This window comes from Herpailurus yagouaroundi, unplaced genomic scaffold (assembly GCF_014898765.1).
Source record: "Herpailurus yagouaroundi ecotype Mexico unplaced genomic scaffold, PumYag 193, whole genome shotgun sequence".
Lineage (NCBI taxonomy): Eukaryota > Metazoa > Chordata > Mammalia > Carnivora > Felidae > Herpailurus > Herpailurus yagouaroundi.
Window position 1 is genome coordinate 1939738 of NW_024412424.1, and position 19149 is coordinate 1958886.

A 19149-nucleotide genomic window follows, 5' to 3' on the forward strand; every position below is an offset into this window, starting at 1 on the left:
GCCACAGAGTTCAGGGACACAGCGTGCTAATTCCAGGCCCTGGGGCAGGAGAGGCAAGGTGTCAGTGGGGAGGACACCATGCCCCACAGGGCTCCTCACGACGTGGCTCACCCCATCCCAGGTCGGCTCCTGTGGCTTTAACAGCCGTATCTTGCCCCATGTGTACCCCATCCGGCTGGTGAAGGTCAACGAGGACACCATGGAACTACTGCGGGATGCCCAGGGCCTCTGCATCCCGTGTCAGGCCGGTGAGCCAGGCCCTGCCCAGACCCCTGGGGAAACCGGGGCCCCCGCCCCCTGCCCACCCAGCGCAGCCTGAGGGTGGCCTCCTCTCCAGGGGAGCCTGGCCTCCTCGTGGGCCAGATCAACCAGCAGGACCCGCTGCGTCGCTTCGATGGCTACATCAGCGAGAGCGCCACCAGCAAGAAGATCGCCCACAGTGTCTTCCGCAAGGGCGACAGCGCCTACCTCTCAGGTGCGAAGATCCTGGGGGCTGGCTGTGGGGATGGCGGGCCACCATCTTACCTCTCCTCCTCCCCTCTGCCAGGTGACGTGCTGGTGATGGATGAGCTGGGCTACATGTACTTCCGGGACCGTGGCGGGGACACCTTCCGCTGGCGTGGGGAGAATGTCTCCACTACTGAGGTGGAGGGCGTGCTCAGCCGCCTGCTGGGCCAGACAGATGTGGCTGTGTACGGGGTGGCTGTGCCAGGCAAGCTGGGTTTGTGGGGGTGGTCCTAGGGTATGGCAGCCCCAGAGGAGCCCAACCTGCATGAGCTTGGAGGTACAGGTGCTCTTGGGCAGTGCTCAGCTCGGATAACTGCACATAGCAACCTGCGTCGGGGCACTGGAGCTGGAGTTACCCCTCCTGGATGATAACCCCTCGGTTTCCTTATCCAGTACATGGGATCGTGAAAGCGACGGTCTCAGAGTTGCAGCGAGTACAGCAAAAGCTCAATAAGAATAATGATTGCTGCTTCAGCAAGCGTTATCTCAGATGGAAGGGACTAGAGATCAGAGACCAGGGGCCTCTGTCTGAGGGTGTATTCAGTCCTGCGGCGGCACAAAAGGTGGGGTGTTCTCAGTGAAACCTCTATCTCCAGGAGTAGAGGGCAAAGCAGGCATGGCGGCCATCGCGGACCCCCACGGCCAGCTGAGCCCCAATGTGCTGTACCAAGAGCTGCAGAAGGTGCTGGCGCCCTATGCCCGGCCCATCTTCCTACGCCTCCTGCCCCAAGTGGACACTACAGGTGCGGCCTCTCGCTTCTCCGTCTGTCCGTCCATCTGTCTTTTGGTTCAACAACCATTTGCTTATTTGTCCTGGTTCAGATCCTTGTGCCAAGTCTGACACGATGGTTCGTGGCCAGCAGGCACGGTGGGCTCACGCAGGGCCTTTCTCTTGTGTTATTAGCATCGTTATTTATTTCCATTCCTCGATCCTACCCCCACTAGGCATTCTGCAGTGTTTGGGGCATTTCTTCCATTTCCTGCATTTTTTCTGGTGACTAGGAACTTTGAGCAAATCATCTTGTTATCTAGGAGATTTCCTGCTTCTGTAAATTGCCTGTTTGTATCTTTTGCCCATCTTTGTATAGCCTTGCTGTCTTTTTCTTTTCGATTTGTGAGAGTTTCTCCTAATCGTCCAGATGTTAATTCCGTAGCAGTTTCGGACATCAGAAGTCTTCTATTTGGGAGTCGAGCCGTTAACCTTGTTTATGGGGCTTTTGTTGAAAAGAAGCCCTTAATTTTGATACAAACTTACCCCCCCCTTTTTTTAATGTTATGGTTTATGCTTTTGAAGTTTTATTTAGAACAAGACACCTTCTCAACTCTAAAGCATACAGGTATCCCTCGACCATTTTTTCCTACTGGCCCGAACCCTTAGCTTTATCTTTTTTTTTTTTTTTTAATGTTTATTTACTTAAAAAAAAACATTTTTTTTAATGTTTGTTCATTTTTGAGAGACAGAGACAGAGCATGAGCAGGGAAGGGGCAGAGAGAGGGAGACAGACCCAGAATCCGAAGCAGGCTCCAGGCTCCGAGCCATCAGCACAGAGCCCGACGCGGGGCTCGAACTCACGAACTGTGAGATCATGACTGGAGCCGAAGTCAGATGCTCAATTGACTGAGCCACCCAGGCGTCCCGATGTTTATTTACTTTTGAGAGAGAGAGAGACACAGAGAGAACAAGGAAGGGGCACAAGGAGAGGGGGACAGAGGGTCTAAAGAGCACTCTGTACTGACAGTAGAGAGGCCGATATAGGGCTTGAACCCATGAACCTCAAGAGCATGAGCTGAGCCAAAGTCAGATGCTTAACCAACTGAGCCACCCAGGTGCTCCTAGGCTTATCTTTCATGAAACCTTCCTTTACTTGTTCACTGTAGGGAGTGCAAACTTTTTCTTAAAGGACCAGGTAGTAAATATTTTCAGTTTTGGGGCCATGCAGTCTCTGTCCCATACACCTCTGGCTCTGTGGTGTAAAAGCTGTCCTAGACATTGTGTAAATGGGTAGGCATAGCTTCATGCCAATAAAACTATTTACAAAACAGATGATGGGCCACATTTGGCCCTCGGCTACAGGCTGCTGCCCCCTGACCTACCGTGTGACAGACTCAGCCCTGCTTTGGTCTCAGGGCTGTCCGTGTGACCAGGCAGGGAGTACACAGAGTATGCGGCTGTGATGGGGGTAGTCAGGGAGGCCTCCCTGGGGGAGGGGGCGTGAAGTCAGGATCTGAAGGGCAAAGGAGAATCAGGCAGACAAAATGAGGAAGACTGTTTCCAGCCGAGGGGATGGCCTATGCAGAAGCCTGGAGGTGTAGGAGAGGATGGTGAGTTGGGGGTGCCTGGAACCCCCTTGCTGAGTATCCCCATCCTCACCCCTACAGGCACCTTCAAGATCCAGAAGACTCGGCTGCAGCATGAGGGCTTTGACCCACGCCAGACCTCGGACCGGCTCTTCTTCCTGGACCCGAAGCAGGGCCACTACCTGCCCCTCGACCAGAGTGTCTATACTCGCATCTGCTCGGGTGCCTTTGCCCTCTGACGCTCCTCCTCCGCCCACTAGAGACTCCCAGCCCGGCCCTGCCAGTGAGGCGGGGGGGCTGGCCCAGCCATGCCAGGTGGGGCCACCCTGGTGTTCAGCAGCCTACCCTCTCTCCCCTCCCTCCTCCTCGGGGCTTGTCTCCTGCCTGAGTTCTCCTGCCTGTGGCTCTGTGCGACTCTCTCCTCCCTGCTTCTCAGCCTCCCCGCTGCCCCGTATGCCCACACCTCTTCCCTCTTTCTTTTCCCCTGCTCTCTCCTGAGATCTGCGGGCATGCAGGGCCCAGCTGTCCTCCCTGCTGGGTCATGGACCCAGAGTGGAGCTTCTCAGCCTCCCGAGTCTCAGCTGTGCCTTAAGGAGCGACAGTCCGCGCCTCCCCAGGCTGCTGGGCCCCAGGGCGTCACAGGCCAGTCTCAGCTCCAGACAGACCCTCTATCACCCTTCCCGAGCAGAGGATCCACGTGGTTTGCCCTGCCCACCTGGGGGTCAGGGGGGGTCATTGTCAAGGGACCTCCAGGCCAGCTAGAAATCTCTCCCAGGCTGGGCCAGTTGCCTTTTGCACTTAACCGTCTTTGGTGGGCCTCCCTCCTGTCCCCTGTCTGCCCTTCCTGATGCCCGGAAGCTTCCAGAATTGACTGTGACCCCTTAGACATTGCCCCTGCCCAGATGTCTCCTTTTAGGTGCCTCCACGGAGCTCTTGCTAGAGGAGCCTTGAAGACCGCGCCGGGTGGCTGTTCGGCTCACCATCCAGACACTCACCCTGGCAGAGGACTCTTGGGGGTCCCCATCGGACGCCGCTGCTGGTGGGACCCACAGGAGTGGCAGCGGTGGTGTAGGGGGAGGTCTCCCGCCTGGGGGTGGTGTCTGAGATGGACTTCGGGGCCTTGGAAGTTCCAGCCCATTGAATATCCCCACTGGCTTTGTTGGTGACAGTTCAGACCTCGTGTTGGTGGTCGGCCTCATTGGTGGCTCATCCCGGGACTCCTGGCCACTCAGACTGTCCGTCCCGCCCCCCAATTCTGCAGTAGCATCCAGCCCCTCAAACACTGGGGCCAGTGCTGGGCCTTTCCAAGCACCAAGGTTTTGTTTCCTAGTTGAACTGAAGAAATAAACCTGCAGAGTGTCCAGTGCCTGAATCCCAGTTGTTTACTGTCTGTCCCCATGTGGCACAGAACGCTTTCGGAGTTTCAGAAGGCAGGACTTTCGCTGGGGATCTCCTGTTCACCAGGCAAGAGCCAGACACACGGCTTTTTCTTGCTGTCCCCTGTTGCCTGTAAGCCCATCGGCACGGCCTCTGGGGCCTCGGGTTAGCGTTCTCGCTGCCTCCCTGCAGCCTCTGGGGCCTCACGAAGCCCTGCGCCGGCCCCGGTCCCAGAGGAGGTGCCTGTAGGTTCTGTGAACCATCGATGGGTGGGGCTGTCCTTGGATGCCCACAGCCGGCCAGGAGAAGAAGGCAGGGGAAGGGTCCTGCCTCTGGGGGTGCAGCGCCCCTGGTGTGCTGACCAAACAACTGCATCCCGTATAACGTGCCACGAGACCTCAACCGCCGTGGTCCCCGTTGTACAGACGAGGAAACTGAGGTACAAGCAGGGGAATGGAGTCCATGCCAGCAGCTCCCGGTGCGAAAGTGGGCCAGCAGGACCTTTCTTGGTCCAAAGCTTGTGAGTCCCAGAAGGGTAAGACGCTCCCTCCGAGCTGACAAGAAAGTAATCCTGCGTCAGGCTCTGTGTCTGTCTTTTTAATTAATCATAAACTTTATTTATTGGGGCAACGTCAGGTTTATTAAAAAAAAAAAAAAAGTGGAAAGTACAGAGTTCCCATATACTCTTGTCACCCCGCCCCCTGTCTCTCTTACCATTTTAACATCTTGCATCACCGCCCTGCATTTGTTAGGGTTGATGGGCCTTGTGTCCGTGCGTTCTTCTCTCAAGCCTACGGTTTATGTTAGCGTTCACTCCGTGTTGTGCATTCTGTGGGTTTCAGCAAATGCTTGCACCCGTTGTGATAGTATCCTAGTTTCTCTGCCCTAAACGTCCCCGGTGCTCCGCCCCTCCTATCCCAACCCCTGGCAACCGCCGATCTTTTCCCCGTCTCCATAGTCTTGCTTTTTTCCAGGTCACACGCTTGGAATCACGCAATGTATATAGCCTTTCCAGACCAGCTTCTTTCGCTTAGCCGGATGAAGCTCCACTCAGGCGCCCTCCACGACGTTTCATGGCTTGAGAGCTTTGTATTGTTTATGCCTGATGAGACGAGTCGGTCTGGGACGCCCTCTCCCCACCCCCGCCCTGCCCCAGGAACCGGGGTTAAGTCTGGGAGGAAGAGCTGGGATCAGGAGGCGATCTGTGGCCTCAAGCCTCCCCCCTTCACGGAGGGGCCCCGGCAGGATGTGTACGGAGGGGATGTCCGTCCCTGTGACGTGGGAAGAGACTCGTCCTGGTCTGGCATCGGCACGTGGGGTCGAGCAGTGGTGTGTGAGGGACAAGGAGGGAGAAGCCGTGCCAGAGAGGGCGTGTGAAGGAGGGGGAGTTGAGGACACGAGAGCCTTCCAAGGAGAGGTAGCTGTGGGCTGGGACCTTGCCTCCTACCCTCCAAGGGTCTCCCTCGCTTTGGGAAAGAGTCCAGGCTCCCTGGCTGGAGCTTGCCATCCTATAGGCTCTTTTCTTTCCACCGCGAGTGGTCATTCCCAGCTTGCGTCTCCCTTCGGTGCCTTTGCACCTGCTGTCTCTTGTGCCTGAACCATTGTTCGTCCGCTGCATGCCTGGCCAACTCCTACTGTTTTGTTTTGTTTAAATGTTTGTGTATTTTGGGGCGCCTGGGTGGCGCAGGCGGTTAAGCGTCCGACTTCAGCCAGGTCACGATCTCGCGGTCTGTGAGTTCGAGCCACGCTTCGGGCTCTGGGCTGATGGCTCAGAGCCTGGAGCCTGTTTCCAATTCTGTGTCTCCCTCTCTCTCTGCCCCTCCCCCGTTCATGTTCTGTCTCTCTCTGTCCCAAAAATAAATAAACGTTGAAAAAAAAAAATTAAATGTTTGTGTATTTTGAGAGAGAGCACTTGTGTGAGAGCAGGGGAGGGGCAGAGACGGAGGGAGAGAATCCCAAGCGGGCTCCATGTTGTCACGGCAGAGCCGAATGCAGGGCTCAGTCCCACGAACTGTGAGAGGACGACCTGAGCCGCAATTAAGATTTGGACCCTTAACCCACTCAGCCACCCAGGCGCCCCTACTGACTTGTTTTCACTTGAGGTGTCATTCACATACCTTAAAATTCATCTTTTTAAATTGCCCAATTTAGTGGTGTTGAGTGTTTACGAAGTTGTGCAGCCGTCACCTCTCTCTGGTTCCAGAACACTTTGATTCCCCTAAAAGGAAACTTCATACCCATTAGAAGTCTCTCTCCCCAGCCCCTGGCAGCCACTAATTGGCTTTCTGTCTCTATGGATTTGTCTGTTCTGGACATTTCATGTAAATGAAATCATACAACATGTGGTCTTTGATGTCTGGCTTCTTTCGCTTGGCATCACGTTCTTAAGATTCATCCAGGTTCATTCCTTTTTATGGACAAATAATATTTCGTTGTATGGATGGGCCACATGTTGACCATCGACCAGTTGATGGACATTGAGTTATTTACCCTGTTTAGCTATTGTGATAGTGCTGCCGTCAACATTTGTGTACAAGTCTTTGTGTGAACATATGTTTTTAATTGGGGGGGGGTATAAACCAAAGTGTGGAAATACTAGCTCATATGGCAACTGTTCCATATTTTGAGGGACTGCCAGACTGTTTTTCAAAGTGACTGCACCATTTTATGGTCCCGCCAGCAGCTGTGTGTAAGAGTTCCAATTTCCCATGTCCTTGCCAGCACTTTCTTTGGGAAATATGTCTATTTCAGACAAAACACGGGCAACAAACGGACCTGCGTGTTCTCTCCAACCTGCTTCCGTGTCTCAGTTAGCTTAAGCTCCACCAGGCATCTAATTCAGTAAGCTCGAAACTCGGGACTCAATCCTGATTCCTCTTTTTCCTCGTACTCCTTGGCCCATCCACTAGAAAGGATCAGGTTAAAAATTAAAAAAAAAAAAAAGAAGAAGAAGAAGAAGACACACTTGGAAAGCTTTCATACTGAACACCATGATGAAGCGACGCTGAAAAACATCCATCCTGAGGTCAGATCTGTATTGCAAACTTAACGGTGGGGCTATTTGAGGCTAACCTATCCAAAGAACCATTTGCTTCCTTGAATTTTAAGTAGATCTTTTAAAAAGCAATATAATGGGGCGCCTGGGTGGCTCAGTCGGTTGAGCATCCAACTTCAGCTCAGGTCATGATCTCACGGTCTGTGAGTTCGAGCTCAGGTCATGATCTCACGGTCTGTGAGTTCGAGCCCGGCGTCAGGCTCTGTACTGAGAGCTCAGAGCCTGGAGCCTGTTTCGGATTCTGTGTCTCCCTCTCTCTCTGACCTTCCCCCGTTCATGCTCTGTCTCTGTCTCAAAAATAAATAAACATTTAAAAAAAATAAAAATAAAAAATGCGATATGAGAGAAGGAAGGAAGGAAGGAAGGAATGAAGGAAGGAAGGAAGGAAGGAAGGAAGGAAGGAAGGAAGGAAGGATCGATCAGGAGCCTTGCCTCCAAGACAGACCCTAAACCCACCAAACCCAGCCAGCACTAGATTTCTCTAACCCACTAAATGTGGCTCCTGGCTGGCCTCCCTACTCCCACCCCATCCCTCCACAATCCCTTTATGTCGTAGCCAAAGTGATCTTTTAAAAACATACCCCAGGCCTCTCCCCTACTCAAGCCCTTCAGAGGATCTGCTAAGGGGTGTGGCCCTTCCCTTCCTGGTCTCATCTCCAGTCTGGCCTGGGTGGTCAGTCTCCAGTCACACATGCCTGCCTTCTGCTGTCTCAAAATAAAGAAATACACTTTTTAGAAAGATTTATGACTTTGTTTTCTTCTAAGGGTTTTTCGTTTCAGCCCTTAACATTTAGGCCTTTGATCCATTTTTTTTTTAATTTTTTTTTTTTCTTAACGTTTATTTATTATTGAGAGACACAGAGAGAGATAGAGCATGAGCACGGGAGGGGCAGAGAAAGGAGGAGACACAGGATCTGAAGTAGGCTCCAGGCTCTGAGCTGTCAGCACAGAGCCTCATGCGGGGCTCGAACTCACAAACCGCGAGATCATGACCTGAGCCGAAGTCGGACGCTCAACCGACTGAGCCACCCAGGCACCCCCTGATCCATTTTTTTTAAAGTGATCCCTACACCCAACGTGGGGCTCAAACCTACAACCCCGAGATCAAGAGTTGCATGCTCTATTGACTGAGCCAGCCAAGCGCCCCGATCCATTTTAATTTGTATATCGTGTGAGGCGGGGGATCTGTGTTTGTTTTCCAGTGCAGATGTAACAAATTACCGCAAGCTTACTGGCTTAAAATGACAACACCAATTTATCATCTTCTAGTTCTGAAGGTCAGAAGTCAGAAATGGAGCTCACGTGACTAAAATCAAGGCATTGGCCTGTGGCTGCCTTCCCTCTAGTGGTTGAAAGAACCCACTTGCGTGCCTTTCCTAGCTTTTAGATGCCACCCACATTTCTTGGTTCATTGCCCCTTCTTCCATCTTCTAAGCCAGCAACAGTGGGTTGAGTCTTTCTCATGCTGTCATTCCTCTGGTTCTCCCTCATCCCCTCCCTTCTTCCATTTACGAGGACCCTGGTGATTACATGGGGCCCATCCAGGCTATCTATTTTAAGGACAGCTGATTTGCAACTTAATTCCATCTGCAACCACTATTTCCCCTTGCCAAGTAACCTAACATTATTCACGGGTTCTGGGGATGATGGTGTAGACACCTTTGCCAGGAGCAGTGGGGTGGGGGTGGGGGTGTCCTACCGTTCTGCCATTATAGGGTCTAACTTCATTCTTTTGCATGTGACTATCCAGTTGTGCCATTTGTTGAAAAGACCATTCTTTGCCCATTGAATGATCCCTGGCACCCTTGTTTGTAAAGATCCACTGACCATGGATGTATGGGTTTATATCTGCATTGCCAGGTTCTAATACATTGATAGCTCTCTCCTTATGCCAATACCACAAGGTCTGGATCACTGTAGCTCTGCCAGCAAGTTTGGAATCAGGGTATGTGAGTCCTCCAACTTTGCTTTTCTTTCCACATTATTGTGGCTACTTGGGGCCTCCTACAATTCCATATGCATTTTAGGATCAGCTTATCAATTTCTACCCAAAAAAAGAAGTCTGAAGTTTGATAGCAACTGCGTTGAATCTGTAGACGAATTTGGGGAGTACGGACATCGTAACGCTATTCAACCTTCCAATCCATGAACAGAAGATGTCTTCCCATTTACTTAGATCATCTTTAAATCATTTTTTTGCGAAGTATTGTAGTTTTCAGTGCACAAGTTTTGCGATTCTTTCATTAAGTTCATTACTAAGTATCTTATTCTTTTTGGTGCTTTTGTAAATAGACTGTTTTCTTAACTTGTTACTGATTTTAAAGACGCACTACCCATGCAAGTCTCATGGCACTTACCACAGGCTCCTGAATTCTCTGACCCGGATAAGTGGCCCAGCTGGCCAGGCCCACCAGGTCTCCTGCTTCCAGTCTTCCCTGCCCATGCTATTCCCTGGAATACCCTTTCTCATCAGCCAAGACCCATTTGCCCCATCTTAGGAGCTCCTCCAGCCAAGAGCCAGGGTAGAGGCCTCTCAGGGTCCTCAGGCACACAAATCGCCAGGGAGCATTTTCAGAAGCAATTCAACAAGAATGTTTCCAGCCCCAATTCTGCAACAAGCATAGTTCAGGGGGCTTTCGGGACACGAGTGAATAAAACGCACCCTGCCCTCATGTTGTTTGTACTTTAATGAAAGAGGAAGACAACAACGAGCAACGAGATCAGTATGTTAGAAGGTTCAGGAACTTCCAAGTCCACCAAAACGCGCCCTCCTCCAGGAAATCTCCCATCTCCTCCTTCCATTCCACCCCCACACCACCCTCTTGGGGACCCCAGATGTGGGGTCCTCTCTCCGACCCCGCCCTGACACCGCGAGGCTGAGATCAACCGCACCGGTTCCGCCTGCCCCGGCCCAGCAAAGAGCTCAGGCACAGCGTGCAAAGAATCAACAACGAGTCCCTTCGGATCCACCGCCGGGACGAGCCGCGACTTCACTCGCGGGAGTGCGCATGTGCCGTAGGCGGCCGCCCGGAGGTACTGACAGCGGTGCGGCCGGGCCAGCCTTCGCGCAGGCGCGCTGGCGGCTGCCCGGGGCGCTTCCGCCTCCCCGCCGCCGCCGTCGCCATGGCCGCGCCGGCCCCGGGCCTCATCTCGGTCTTCTCGAGTCCGCAGGAGCTGGGCGCGTCGCTAGCGCAACTGGTGGCGCAGCGGGCGGCGTGCTGCCTGGCGGGGGCCCGCGCCCGCTTCGCGCTCGGCCTGTCGGGCGGCAGCCTCGTCTCGATGCTGGCCCGTGAGCTGCCCGCCGCCGCCGCCCCCGCCGGCCCCGCCAGCCTCGCGCGCTGGACCGTAGGCTTCTGCGACGAGCGCCTCGTGCCCTTCGAGCACGCCGAGAGCACGTACGGTCTCTATCGGGTGAGAACTACGGGGGCCGCCGGGGGTCATGCCGCCGAGAGGACCGCGCCCACCGCCTGAACCTGACTACGGGGGCCGCCGGGGGTCATTTCAAGAAGGCCGCGCCCACCTCCTGAACCCAGCTGTGGGGGTCACGGAGGGTCACACTATCCCCTCTGCCACGGTCTGGGAGGGGTCTGCTGCGTGCCCTGAACTCCCACCTCCACTGCCACCCGAGTGGGCCCGTGGGGGCCTTGAGGTCCTATAATGCTTTATCCTGTGGCCGGGCAAAGGCGTGGAGGTGAAACAGAGTGAGTGGCCCATGCCAGGGACCTAGAGAAATTCAGGCGCCACAGCCTGGCAACTTGCAAGGACAGAGGTAGGGAAGGGCCAGGCAGGAGGTATCTGGTGTGGAGCTTGGGCTTCGGTTTTCTCATCTCCAGCCTGGACGTGTTCTTGATGTACCTCGAGCTACCTCGAGCTTTCGGTGCTGATCACCTCCAGGGGTGGTTATGCTTCGCTTGTGGCCTCAGATCCTATAGAATCCGGGAAACCGAGGCTTGGAGGGGGTCGTGGCCTGCCCTGGGGTTCCCCAGCTGCATCTGAGCTCTCTCCTCCTGCCCTAGACGTGGAAAACGCGCCCAGGGAGGTGTGGAAGGGGCGGGCGTGGCCAGAAGCTTCTGGTCCCTCAGGTCCTGGGTGTGTTTCCCCCTCTTTAGGTAGAAGCTGGAGCTGATGATTTTCTGTTGTCGTTGTTTTGTCACAAGAAGGAAGGCTTACTGATTACCAAACATTTTAGCCACATCAGCTCACGAAATTGCACGATAACCTATGAGGCGGGGGCTGTTAGTTCCTCCATTTCATAGGTGGAGAAACTGGACCGAGAAGGGGAGGGGAGCTTATGTGCCAGGCTAGTAGGGAAGCCAGAGTTTGAAGGGACGCCCCGGGGGCGCCTGGGTGGCGCAGTCGGTTAAGCGTCCGACTTCAGCCAGGTCACGATCTCGCGGTCCCGGAGTTCGAGCCCCGCGTCGGGCTCTGGGCTGATGGCTCAGAGCCTGGAGCCTGTTTCCGATTCTGTGTCTCCCTCTCTCTCTGCCCCTCCCCCGTTCATGCTCTGTCTCTCTCTGTCCCAAAAATAAATAAACGTTGAAAAAAAAAAAAAATTTTTGAAGGGACGCCCCGGATAGCACTTGGGACACGTCTCAGGGGCGGGGGCCTCCCTGTGGGTCTTTTTCAAGAGTTTAACTAAAAAGCGGGCTCATGTTTCTTCATTTTAGTCTGCATAAATTTGAAGAACTTTACTTTTTTTGTTGTTGTTGTTTATTTATTTTGAGAAGGGGGAGGAGGGGCAGAGAGAGAGGGGGAGAGGGAGAGTCCCCAGCGGGGCTGGATCTCACCAACCTTGAGATCGGGACCCGAGCCGAAACCAAGAGCAGGACGCTCAACCAGCTGAGCCACCCAGGCGCCACGCTGGGGACACGACGGGACGCTGGGCCATCCTCTCATGGGGCTCCTAGTGGGAAATCGGGCACTGACAGGGCAGGAAATGAGGGGAAGCCCCGCAGAGTATTCGCGTGGTGCAGCGTGGACAAAAGATAATTGTGTGAGATGATAGAAAGAGCCCAGGGATGGCCTTTCGGCCAGGATGGTGGGGGCTGGGGGAGCCTTGAGGGGTGATGTTTGAACTGAGGCCTGGAGGTATGAGGACCTGGCCGTGGGCAGAGCTGGGGCAGAGGTTATGGCCAAGGCCTACGCTTTGCCACGGGAGCGAACGTGGGGCCAGGATTTACTCCTTCTGGGGGAGTCACGTGAGTTCCCTGGGGCTGCTGTTAACAAAGGACCACAAATCGGGTGGCTTAAAGCAAGGCTTTATTTTCTCTGTCCCGGAGAAACCTGAAATCCAGGTGTTGGCGAGGCCACGCTCCCTCCGGACGCTCAAGGGGAGGGTCCTTCCTCGCTTCTTCCATCCTCTGGGGGCTCCGGGTGTTCCCTGGCCTCCAGTCTCTCACCAGTCATTGGATGTAGGGCCCACACCAATCTACTATGAAGTCAGCTAATCACATCTGCAAAGACCTGCTTCCAGATAAGGTCACATTCTGAGGTTCTGGGTGGGCATGAATTGGGGGGGGGGGGGGGCACTGGTCAACCCAGTATAGGGATGCAGAGGCGCTTCTGTCCTCAAGGACGGATCTCGCGTACCCCGGGGCTCTGTCGGTGTGAATGTTCTGCGCACCCTGCGTGCTCCGTGGGTCTTCTGCTGCTGAGGCCAGGGCTTTGTCTCCGCTGGAAGGATTTGCAGGGGCTGCCTTCGAGGGGAATGGTGCCTCGGTGCCTGCAGAATGTCGAGAGAGAAACAGTCTGGTCAACCAGCAGTTCTGCTTCCGGGAACCTGTCTGCCTGGCCTTCCACCCCTGAGCTCCCTGGAAGGAGCCCAGCAGGAGGGGGAGGGAATGGCTGTGAGCCCGTAGGGGAAGGGCAGCTAAGGAGACGATCATGGGACAGAAATAGGGCCCTGATATTCCCCACTGGCTTGCTTAGTATAATCCCCGAGCGTGTGTATAGATGGGGACCTTGGACAAAGCAGAGTGGTCTTTCCGAGAACAGATCTGACCGTGTCCCTTCTTGGCTGACACATTGGCTCCCCATTACCCTCAGTATATCGCTCTTAATCTTCAGGACTGTGTGTCTGGCCTGTTTTCTCTAAAATTATTATTTTTTTTAATTTTCTAAATGTTTGTTTATTTTTGAGAGAGAGACACACACAAGTGCGAGTGGAGGAGGGACAGAGAGAGGGAGACACAGAATCCGAAGCAGGCTCCAGGCTCCAAGCTGTCAGCACAGGGCCCTGCGCAGGGCTCGAACCCACGAACCGTGAGATCATGACCTGAGCCGAAGTCGGACGCTTCACCGACTGAGCCACCCAGGCGCCCCCGGCCTGTTTACTCTATGTCCCTGTCACTTTCCCCCTCTAATACTATATTTTTGCTGCTTCTTGCTTTTCCTTTGTGACTCAGCTTGGCGCTGCGTCCATGGGCTAGATCCTGTGTGAAGGGAGGCACTGAGGGGGGAGGCACCAAGGTGGGGTCGCCAGGGTCCATCCCAGAGCAGATCAAAGGCCCTGAGGTTCACCTGGGGAGACGAGGGAAAGGGCCGGAGCCCTCCCCCTGGCAGGAGGCCCGACTGTGGCCGCTTCCACAAAAATGAAATTCATTTTGCAGAGGCCAGGGTGCGTGCTATCAAGGGGGGGGGTGGGGCAAGGTCAGCTGGGTGTCATAGAGGGCAGAGAGGGGCTGGGTTTTATCCTGAGGTCCAAGGGACCCTGGGGACTTGGAAACAGGGCTGTGATGTGGCCACACAGATGCAGGCTGGGGCCAGGGGGCCCCCAATCATGCTGGCCTTGAAAGACTCCTGGCAGAAACGCCCCCGGGATCCCGACTCACCCAGGAGGTGGGTGTATGACGGTTCTGTCCTGGAGGCATCTTCCCCTGGAGAATCCAGGTGGTCACGCGTGCAAACCTTGTGCCTCTGGGAACCATGTGTGGCTGTTGGTGACTTTGTCCCTCCCTCTGCTGCAGACCCACTTGCTCTCCAGGCTGCCCATTCCCGACAGCCAGGTGATCACCATCAACCCCCAGCTTCCTGTGGAGGAGGCGGCCGAGGACTATGCCAAGAAGCTGAGACAGGTGAGTCCCACGGTGTGGCCCCAGGGAGGCCTGGTCCATGCGGTGGTGACGGAGCAGGCCTGTGGGTGGCACTGTATGATTATCACCAGCAAAAACTAGCGCCCCGCGCCCCCCCCCCCCCCAGCCCCGGGGGTGGTTGCAAATACGGCCCCACCCTGGACAGATGCTTTTCAGGACCACCCCGCTCCCCCTTCCCGGAAGTCCACAGCCCCACCGTTGGGTCCCTGAAGGTAGCCCAGCCTCTGACACTCTGGGAGCAGGTCTGGGACAGTTGTGTCCCCAGGCTTTTGGCCAGTCACACGGGTGAAATGTGGAGCCTCACAGAGGCCCTTTCATGCAGGTGAGGCTGCGTGTTGCTCCCTGTGTTACAGCCACTGTCTCTTTGTGTCCTTTGAGCCCCACCCCGCCCCCAACCTCTCGGGACTGTCTTTTCCCCCCCAGGCCTTCCAAGGGGACGCCATTCCGGTTTTTGACCTGCTGATTCTCGGAGTGGGTCCTGACGGCCACACCTGCTCACTCTTCCCAGACCACCCCCTCCTCCAGGTGAGCACACCCACATGGGCCTCTGCCGACTACAACTTCCGGAGGGAGGACCACTTTGGGGGGACCGGGAGGTGCCCACAGCAGGGTTTGAGTCAGCCTCTGCCAACTAGCAAGCCTTAACCAACTCTGGAGCCTTGGTTTACCCATCTTAAAATGGGGATTTACATCAAGTACCACAAGATTAATGGTGGGGGCGGGGTGATGGAATGATGGACAGATCATGCCTGGTGTATGTGAGTGCTCGAGAAACTGAAGTGACATTCCACCCCGGGGCCTCCCTCCCCCAGGAGCGGGAGAAGATCGTGGCCCCTATCAGCGACTCCCCAAAGCCACCACCAGAGCGTGTGACCCTCACGCTTCCTGTGCTAAATGCAGCCCGAACGGTCATTTTTGTGGCAACCGGAGAAGGCAAGGCAGCTGTTCTGAAGGTAATGGCTGAGGGCCCCATTCCCAGGAAGGTCATGGCATGTGGGCCCAGGGATGGAATATGGCCCCAGACATTATTGTGCTAGAAGCACCAGACCCCAAGGGACTTGAGTAACTCTTGGTTTGAAGGGGAGATGGCCACTATAATTACAGGCTACTTAGGAATAAATAATTATGAAATGAAGTGAAATTGATGAGATGAGGCCAAAGCTGCACTCAGAGGTAAATTTGTAGCTTTAAGGTGTGGTTTCAAAAATTAGTAAATAAGGGCATGACTGTTGATCTTGGCGTTGTAAGTTCAAGCCCCACACTGGGTGTAGAGATCTCTTAAAAATACAATTTTTTTTTTAATTTTTTTTTTTTAACATTTATTTATTTTTGAGACAGAGAGAGACACAGCATGAACGGGGGAGGGGCAGAGAGAGAGGGAGACACAGAATCGGAAGCAGGCTCCAGGCTCTGAGCCATCAGCCCAGAGCCCGACGCGGGGCTCGAACTCGCGGACCGCGAGATCGTGACCTGAGCTGAAGTCGGACGCTCAACCGACTGAGCCACCAAAAATACAATTTTTAAAAACATTATTAGGGGCACCTGGGTGGCACAGTCGGTTAAGCGTCCGACTTGAGCCAGGTCACGATCTCGCGGTCCGTGAGTTCAAGCCCCGCGTCGGGCTCTGGGCTGATGGCTCAGAGTCTGGAGCCTGTTTCCGATTCTGTGTCTCCCTCTCTCTCTGCCCCTCCCCCGTTCATGCTCTGTCTCTCACTGTCCCAAAAATAAATAAATGTTGAAAAAAAAAAAAACATTATTAAATAAAAAAACAGTTAAACAAATTGAGTGCTTTACTCTAGACTCAGGAAAAAGAACAATAACAAAAATCCAAGAAAAGTCAGTGGAAGGAATAAGTGACATTGAAGTCAGAAATTAATGAATTGGTTAATATTCTTTTTTTATATGTTTATTTATTTTTGAGAGAGCATAAGCAGGGGAGAGGCAGAGAGAGGAGGACAGAGGATCTGAAGTGGGTTCTGCGTTGACAGCCCTGAGCCTGATGTGAGGGTTGATTCACGATCCATGAGATCATGACCTGAGTCGAAGGCGGACACTCAATCAACTAAGCCATCCAGGCACCCCTGGATTGGTTAATATTCTTAAAAGCTTAATGGTAATAGATCCCAAAGTTAGACCCCTGGCAAAACTAATCAGGGAGGGAAATTATGCAGTAGGAATAACTAAACAAGGAGAAATAAGAAAAAAAAGTTTACTTAATATTTTAGGAACATATAAAACAAGTAAGATATTAGAAGTAAACTAAAAAGGGGCGCCTGGGTGGCTCAGTTGGTTAAGCGACCGACTTCAGCTCAGGTCATGATCTCATGGTTCGTGAGTTCGAGCCCCGCGTCGAGCTCTGCTGACAGCTCGGAGCCTGGAGCCTGCTTCAGATTCTATGTTTCCCACTCTCTCTGCCCCTCCTCCCTCCCTCCCTCCCTCCCTCTCTCTCTCTCTCTCTCTCTCTCAAAACTAAATAAAACATTGAAAAAAATTTTTAAATGTTTATTTTCGAGAGAGAATGTGTGCCTGCACACACACACACACGCAGGGGAGGAACAGAGAGAGAGGGGACAGGATCTGAAGCGGGCTCTGCACAGACAGCAGAGAGCCTGATCTGGGGCTCGAACTTGTAAACTGAGATCATGACCTGAGCTGAAGTCAGACACTCAACCCACTGAGCCACCCAGGCACCCCAGAAATATATATTTTTTTAAATTAATAAGTAATAATTATTCCTCCCAAACTGTTAAGCCCAGATGTCCTCACAGGAGTGGCTTGGGATTAAGGGTTCAGACTGTAAAAAATCCAACAGGCCAGCATCCCTGCCTGTGACGTCCAGCATGGCCTTGGGCAGCCACTTAAGCCCTCAGGCCTCAACTTTCCCATCTGCAAGGTGGGTCGGGAGGGCCCTTCTGTATTGTCCCCCTGAGGATCAGTGCAGCGGTTTTAGCTCAGAGTAGGCTCACGTAAGACTGCCCAAGCCTCAGGCTTTCCCTGACTGTAAAATGGGGGTGGAAAATGAGGCGACCTCACAGGGCGATGGTCAGAGGAAATGACAGAGGGCATGGGGACAGGCCTGGCCATCAGAAAGCAGTATTTAGAATTCCCACCGATCGTGAGGTCACATCAGGGGATCAGCACAGCACAGCCCACGGGACCACATCCTGCCGCTTGTGACAGCCGAGCTGAGTAGTTGTGACAGAGACAGGGTACGACCTGCAGAGCCGAAAGAGTGACTCTGATCTGTGCCGGAAAGGTGTGCCGACCCCGGTAGTACACAGTCCCCTGCTGATCGTTTAAAGCCAGGACAGCCGGAAGGGTGACATCACATTCTGAGAGTAAGAGACTCTTGTCCGTGGGGGGTCCCGGGAGCTCCGAGGGGTGCTGGGGGTGCGGGTCGGGGGGCCTCACGATCCTGCCTTTTTTATGCAGCGCATTTTGGAGGCCAAGGAGGAGAACCCCCTCCCCGCCGCCCTGGTCCAGCCCCACACGGGGAAACTTTGCTGGTTCCTGGACGAGGCCGCGGCGCGACTCCTGACTGTGCCCTTCGAGAAGCATTCCACTTTGTAGCTGGCCCCGAGGGACACCGCAGCTGGGACCACAGACGGCCCCTGTGGGCCGGGACCTTCCTGGGCTGGGCCCCGCTGCCCCCGCCGCCGCTCCAGGCTTCATTTTCGAAAAGCCGCGTGGTGCCACCAGAAGCCCCCGGGGTCCAGCCACCGGCCCGGCCCGGGGGCCCTCAGCCCACCGGCCGTGGCTCTGGGTGACCAGATATTAAAGGGCGCGTGTGCTTGAAGTCTGCACTGTCTCGTGGTCCTTGGTGGGCAGCGGGATCAGGGGTGCCCAGGCTGTGCGTGTGACCTAAAGCCTTCGTCCCAGAGGGTGGAGGGCAGGGATGGGCACCCTGGGCTGCCGGAGCAAAGTGCCACAGAATGTGCGGTCCCCCAGAGCAGGAGGTCAGAAGTCTGAAATCGGGGTGTCAGTAGGGTTGGATCCTTCTGGAGGTTCCGAGGGAGAATCTGTCCCATGCCTGTCTTCTGGGTTTTGGTGGCTGCTGGCTCTCCTTGGCCATCCTTGGCTTCTAGACCCATCACTCCGTGTCTGCCTCTGTTGTCCTGTGTCCTCCCTGTGTGTCTGTGTCCTCTCCTGTTTTCATAGGGACACAGGTCATTGTCTGTAGGACAACCCTAAATCCAGGATGAATTCTCAAGATCCTTAGGAATCATGCCTGCAAATAAGGTCACGTTCTGAGGTTCTAGGGGTTAAGGGATGGACATATCCTGTGTGTGTGTGTGTGTGTGTGTGTGTGTGTGTTAAAAACCAAGTAACGGGGGCTCCTGGGTGGCTCAGTGGGTTAAGCATCTGACTTCAGCTCAGGTCAGGGTTTCACAGTTTGTGAACTTGAGCCCCGTGTCAGGCTTTGTGCTGACAGCTCAGAGCCTGGAGCCTGCTTCGGATACGGTGTCCGTCTTCCTTCCTTCCTTCCTTCCTTCCTTCCTTCCTTCCTTCCTTCCTTCCTTCCTTCCTTCCTTCCTTTTTTGAGAGAGAGACAGACAGAGCACGAGCAGGGAAGGGGCAGAGAGAGGGGGAGACACAGAATCCAAAGCAGGCTCCAGGCTCTGAGCTGTCGGCACAGAGCCCGACGCAGGGCTCGAACTCACGGACCGTGAGATCATGACCTGAGCTGAAGTCGACACTTAACCGACTGAGCCACCCAGGTGCCCCTCTGTGTCTCCCTCTCTCTGTCCCTCCCCTGCTTGTTCTCTCTCTCTCTCAAAAATAAATAAACATTTAGGGGCGCCTGGGTGGCGCAGTCGGTTA

The 19149-nt window shown here is 54.3% G+C and overlaps 2 protein-coding genes and 1 long non-coding RNA gene across 5 annotated transcripts in view; 2 read left to right on the top strand and 1 right to left on the bottom strand.

The window, feature by feature from the left end:
• Nucleotides 1-3146, top strand: part of SLC27A1 (solute carrier family 27 member 1) — a 32243-nt gene extending 29097 nt beyond the window's left edge. The window contains exons 9-13 of one of the 3 annotated variants that reach the window (XM_040444875.1): nucleotides 122-248; nucleotides 338-475; nucleotides 548-712; nucleotides 1104-1250; nucleotides 2887-3146. In XM_040444875.1, coding sequence (XP_040300809.1) covers nucleotides 122-248; nucleotides 338-475; nucleotides 548-712; nucleotides 1104-1250; nucleotides 2887-3044 — 735 coding nt within the window. In that variant the 3' untranslated portion in view covers nucleotides 3045-3146. The remainder of the gene's footprint in view (nucleotides 1-121; nucleotides 249-337; nucleotides 476-547; nucleotides 713-1103; nucleotides 1251-2886) is intronic. The other 2 variants (XM_040444876.1, XM_040444877.1) reach the window with 2 other exon arrangements.
• Nucleotides 3147-4764: 1618 nt separating this feature from the next.
• LOC121010986 (uncharacterized) lies at nucleotides 4765-12211 on the bottom strand. Its single transcript, XR_005781447.1, has 3 exons — nucleotides 12097-12211; nucleotides 7196-7202; nucleotides 4765-4775 (listed from the first exon to the last, which is right to left on the bottom strand). It is a non-coding gene; the product is annotated as an uncharacterized LOC121010986 (long non-coding RNA).
• On the top strand, nucleotides 10321-18124 carry PGLS (6-phosphogluconolactonase). The gene is made up of 5 exons (XM_040444878.1): nucleotides 10321-10648; nucleotides 14203-14310; nucleotides 14752-14853; nucleotides 15141-15281; nucleotides 17761-18124. Exons 1-5 carry the CDS (start codon nucleotides 10361-10363, stop codon nucleotides 17896-17898), a joined length of 777 nt encoding a protein of 258 aa, XP_040300812.1. The 5' UTR covers nucleotides 10321-10360; the 3' UTR covers nucleotides 17899-18124.
• The last annotated feature ends 1025 nt before the right edge of the window (nucleotides 18125-19149 follow it).

What these genes read in the sequence shown, in the direction of transcription:
- PGLS (XM_040444878.1), top strand. Translation starts at nt 10,361, where the DNA reads ATGGCCGCGCCGGCCCCGGGCCTCATCTCGGTCTTCTCGAGTCCGCAG. An exon ending in GCACGTACGGTCTCTATCGG is followed by an intron (nt 10,649 to 14,202) that starts GTGAGAACTACG and finishes CCTCTGCTGCAG; the next exon opens with ACCCACTTGCTCTCCAGGCT. An exon ending in CAGACCACCCCCTCCTCCAG is followed by an intron (nt 14,854 to 15,140) that starts GTGAGCACACCC and finishes TCCCTCCCCCAG; the next exon opens with GAGCGGGAGAAGATCGTGGC.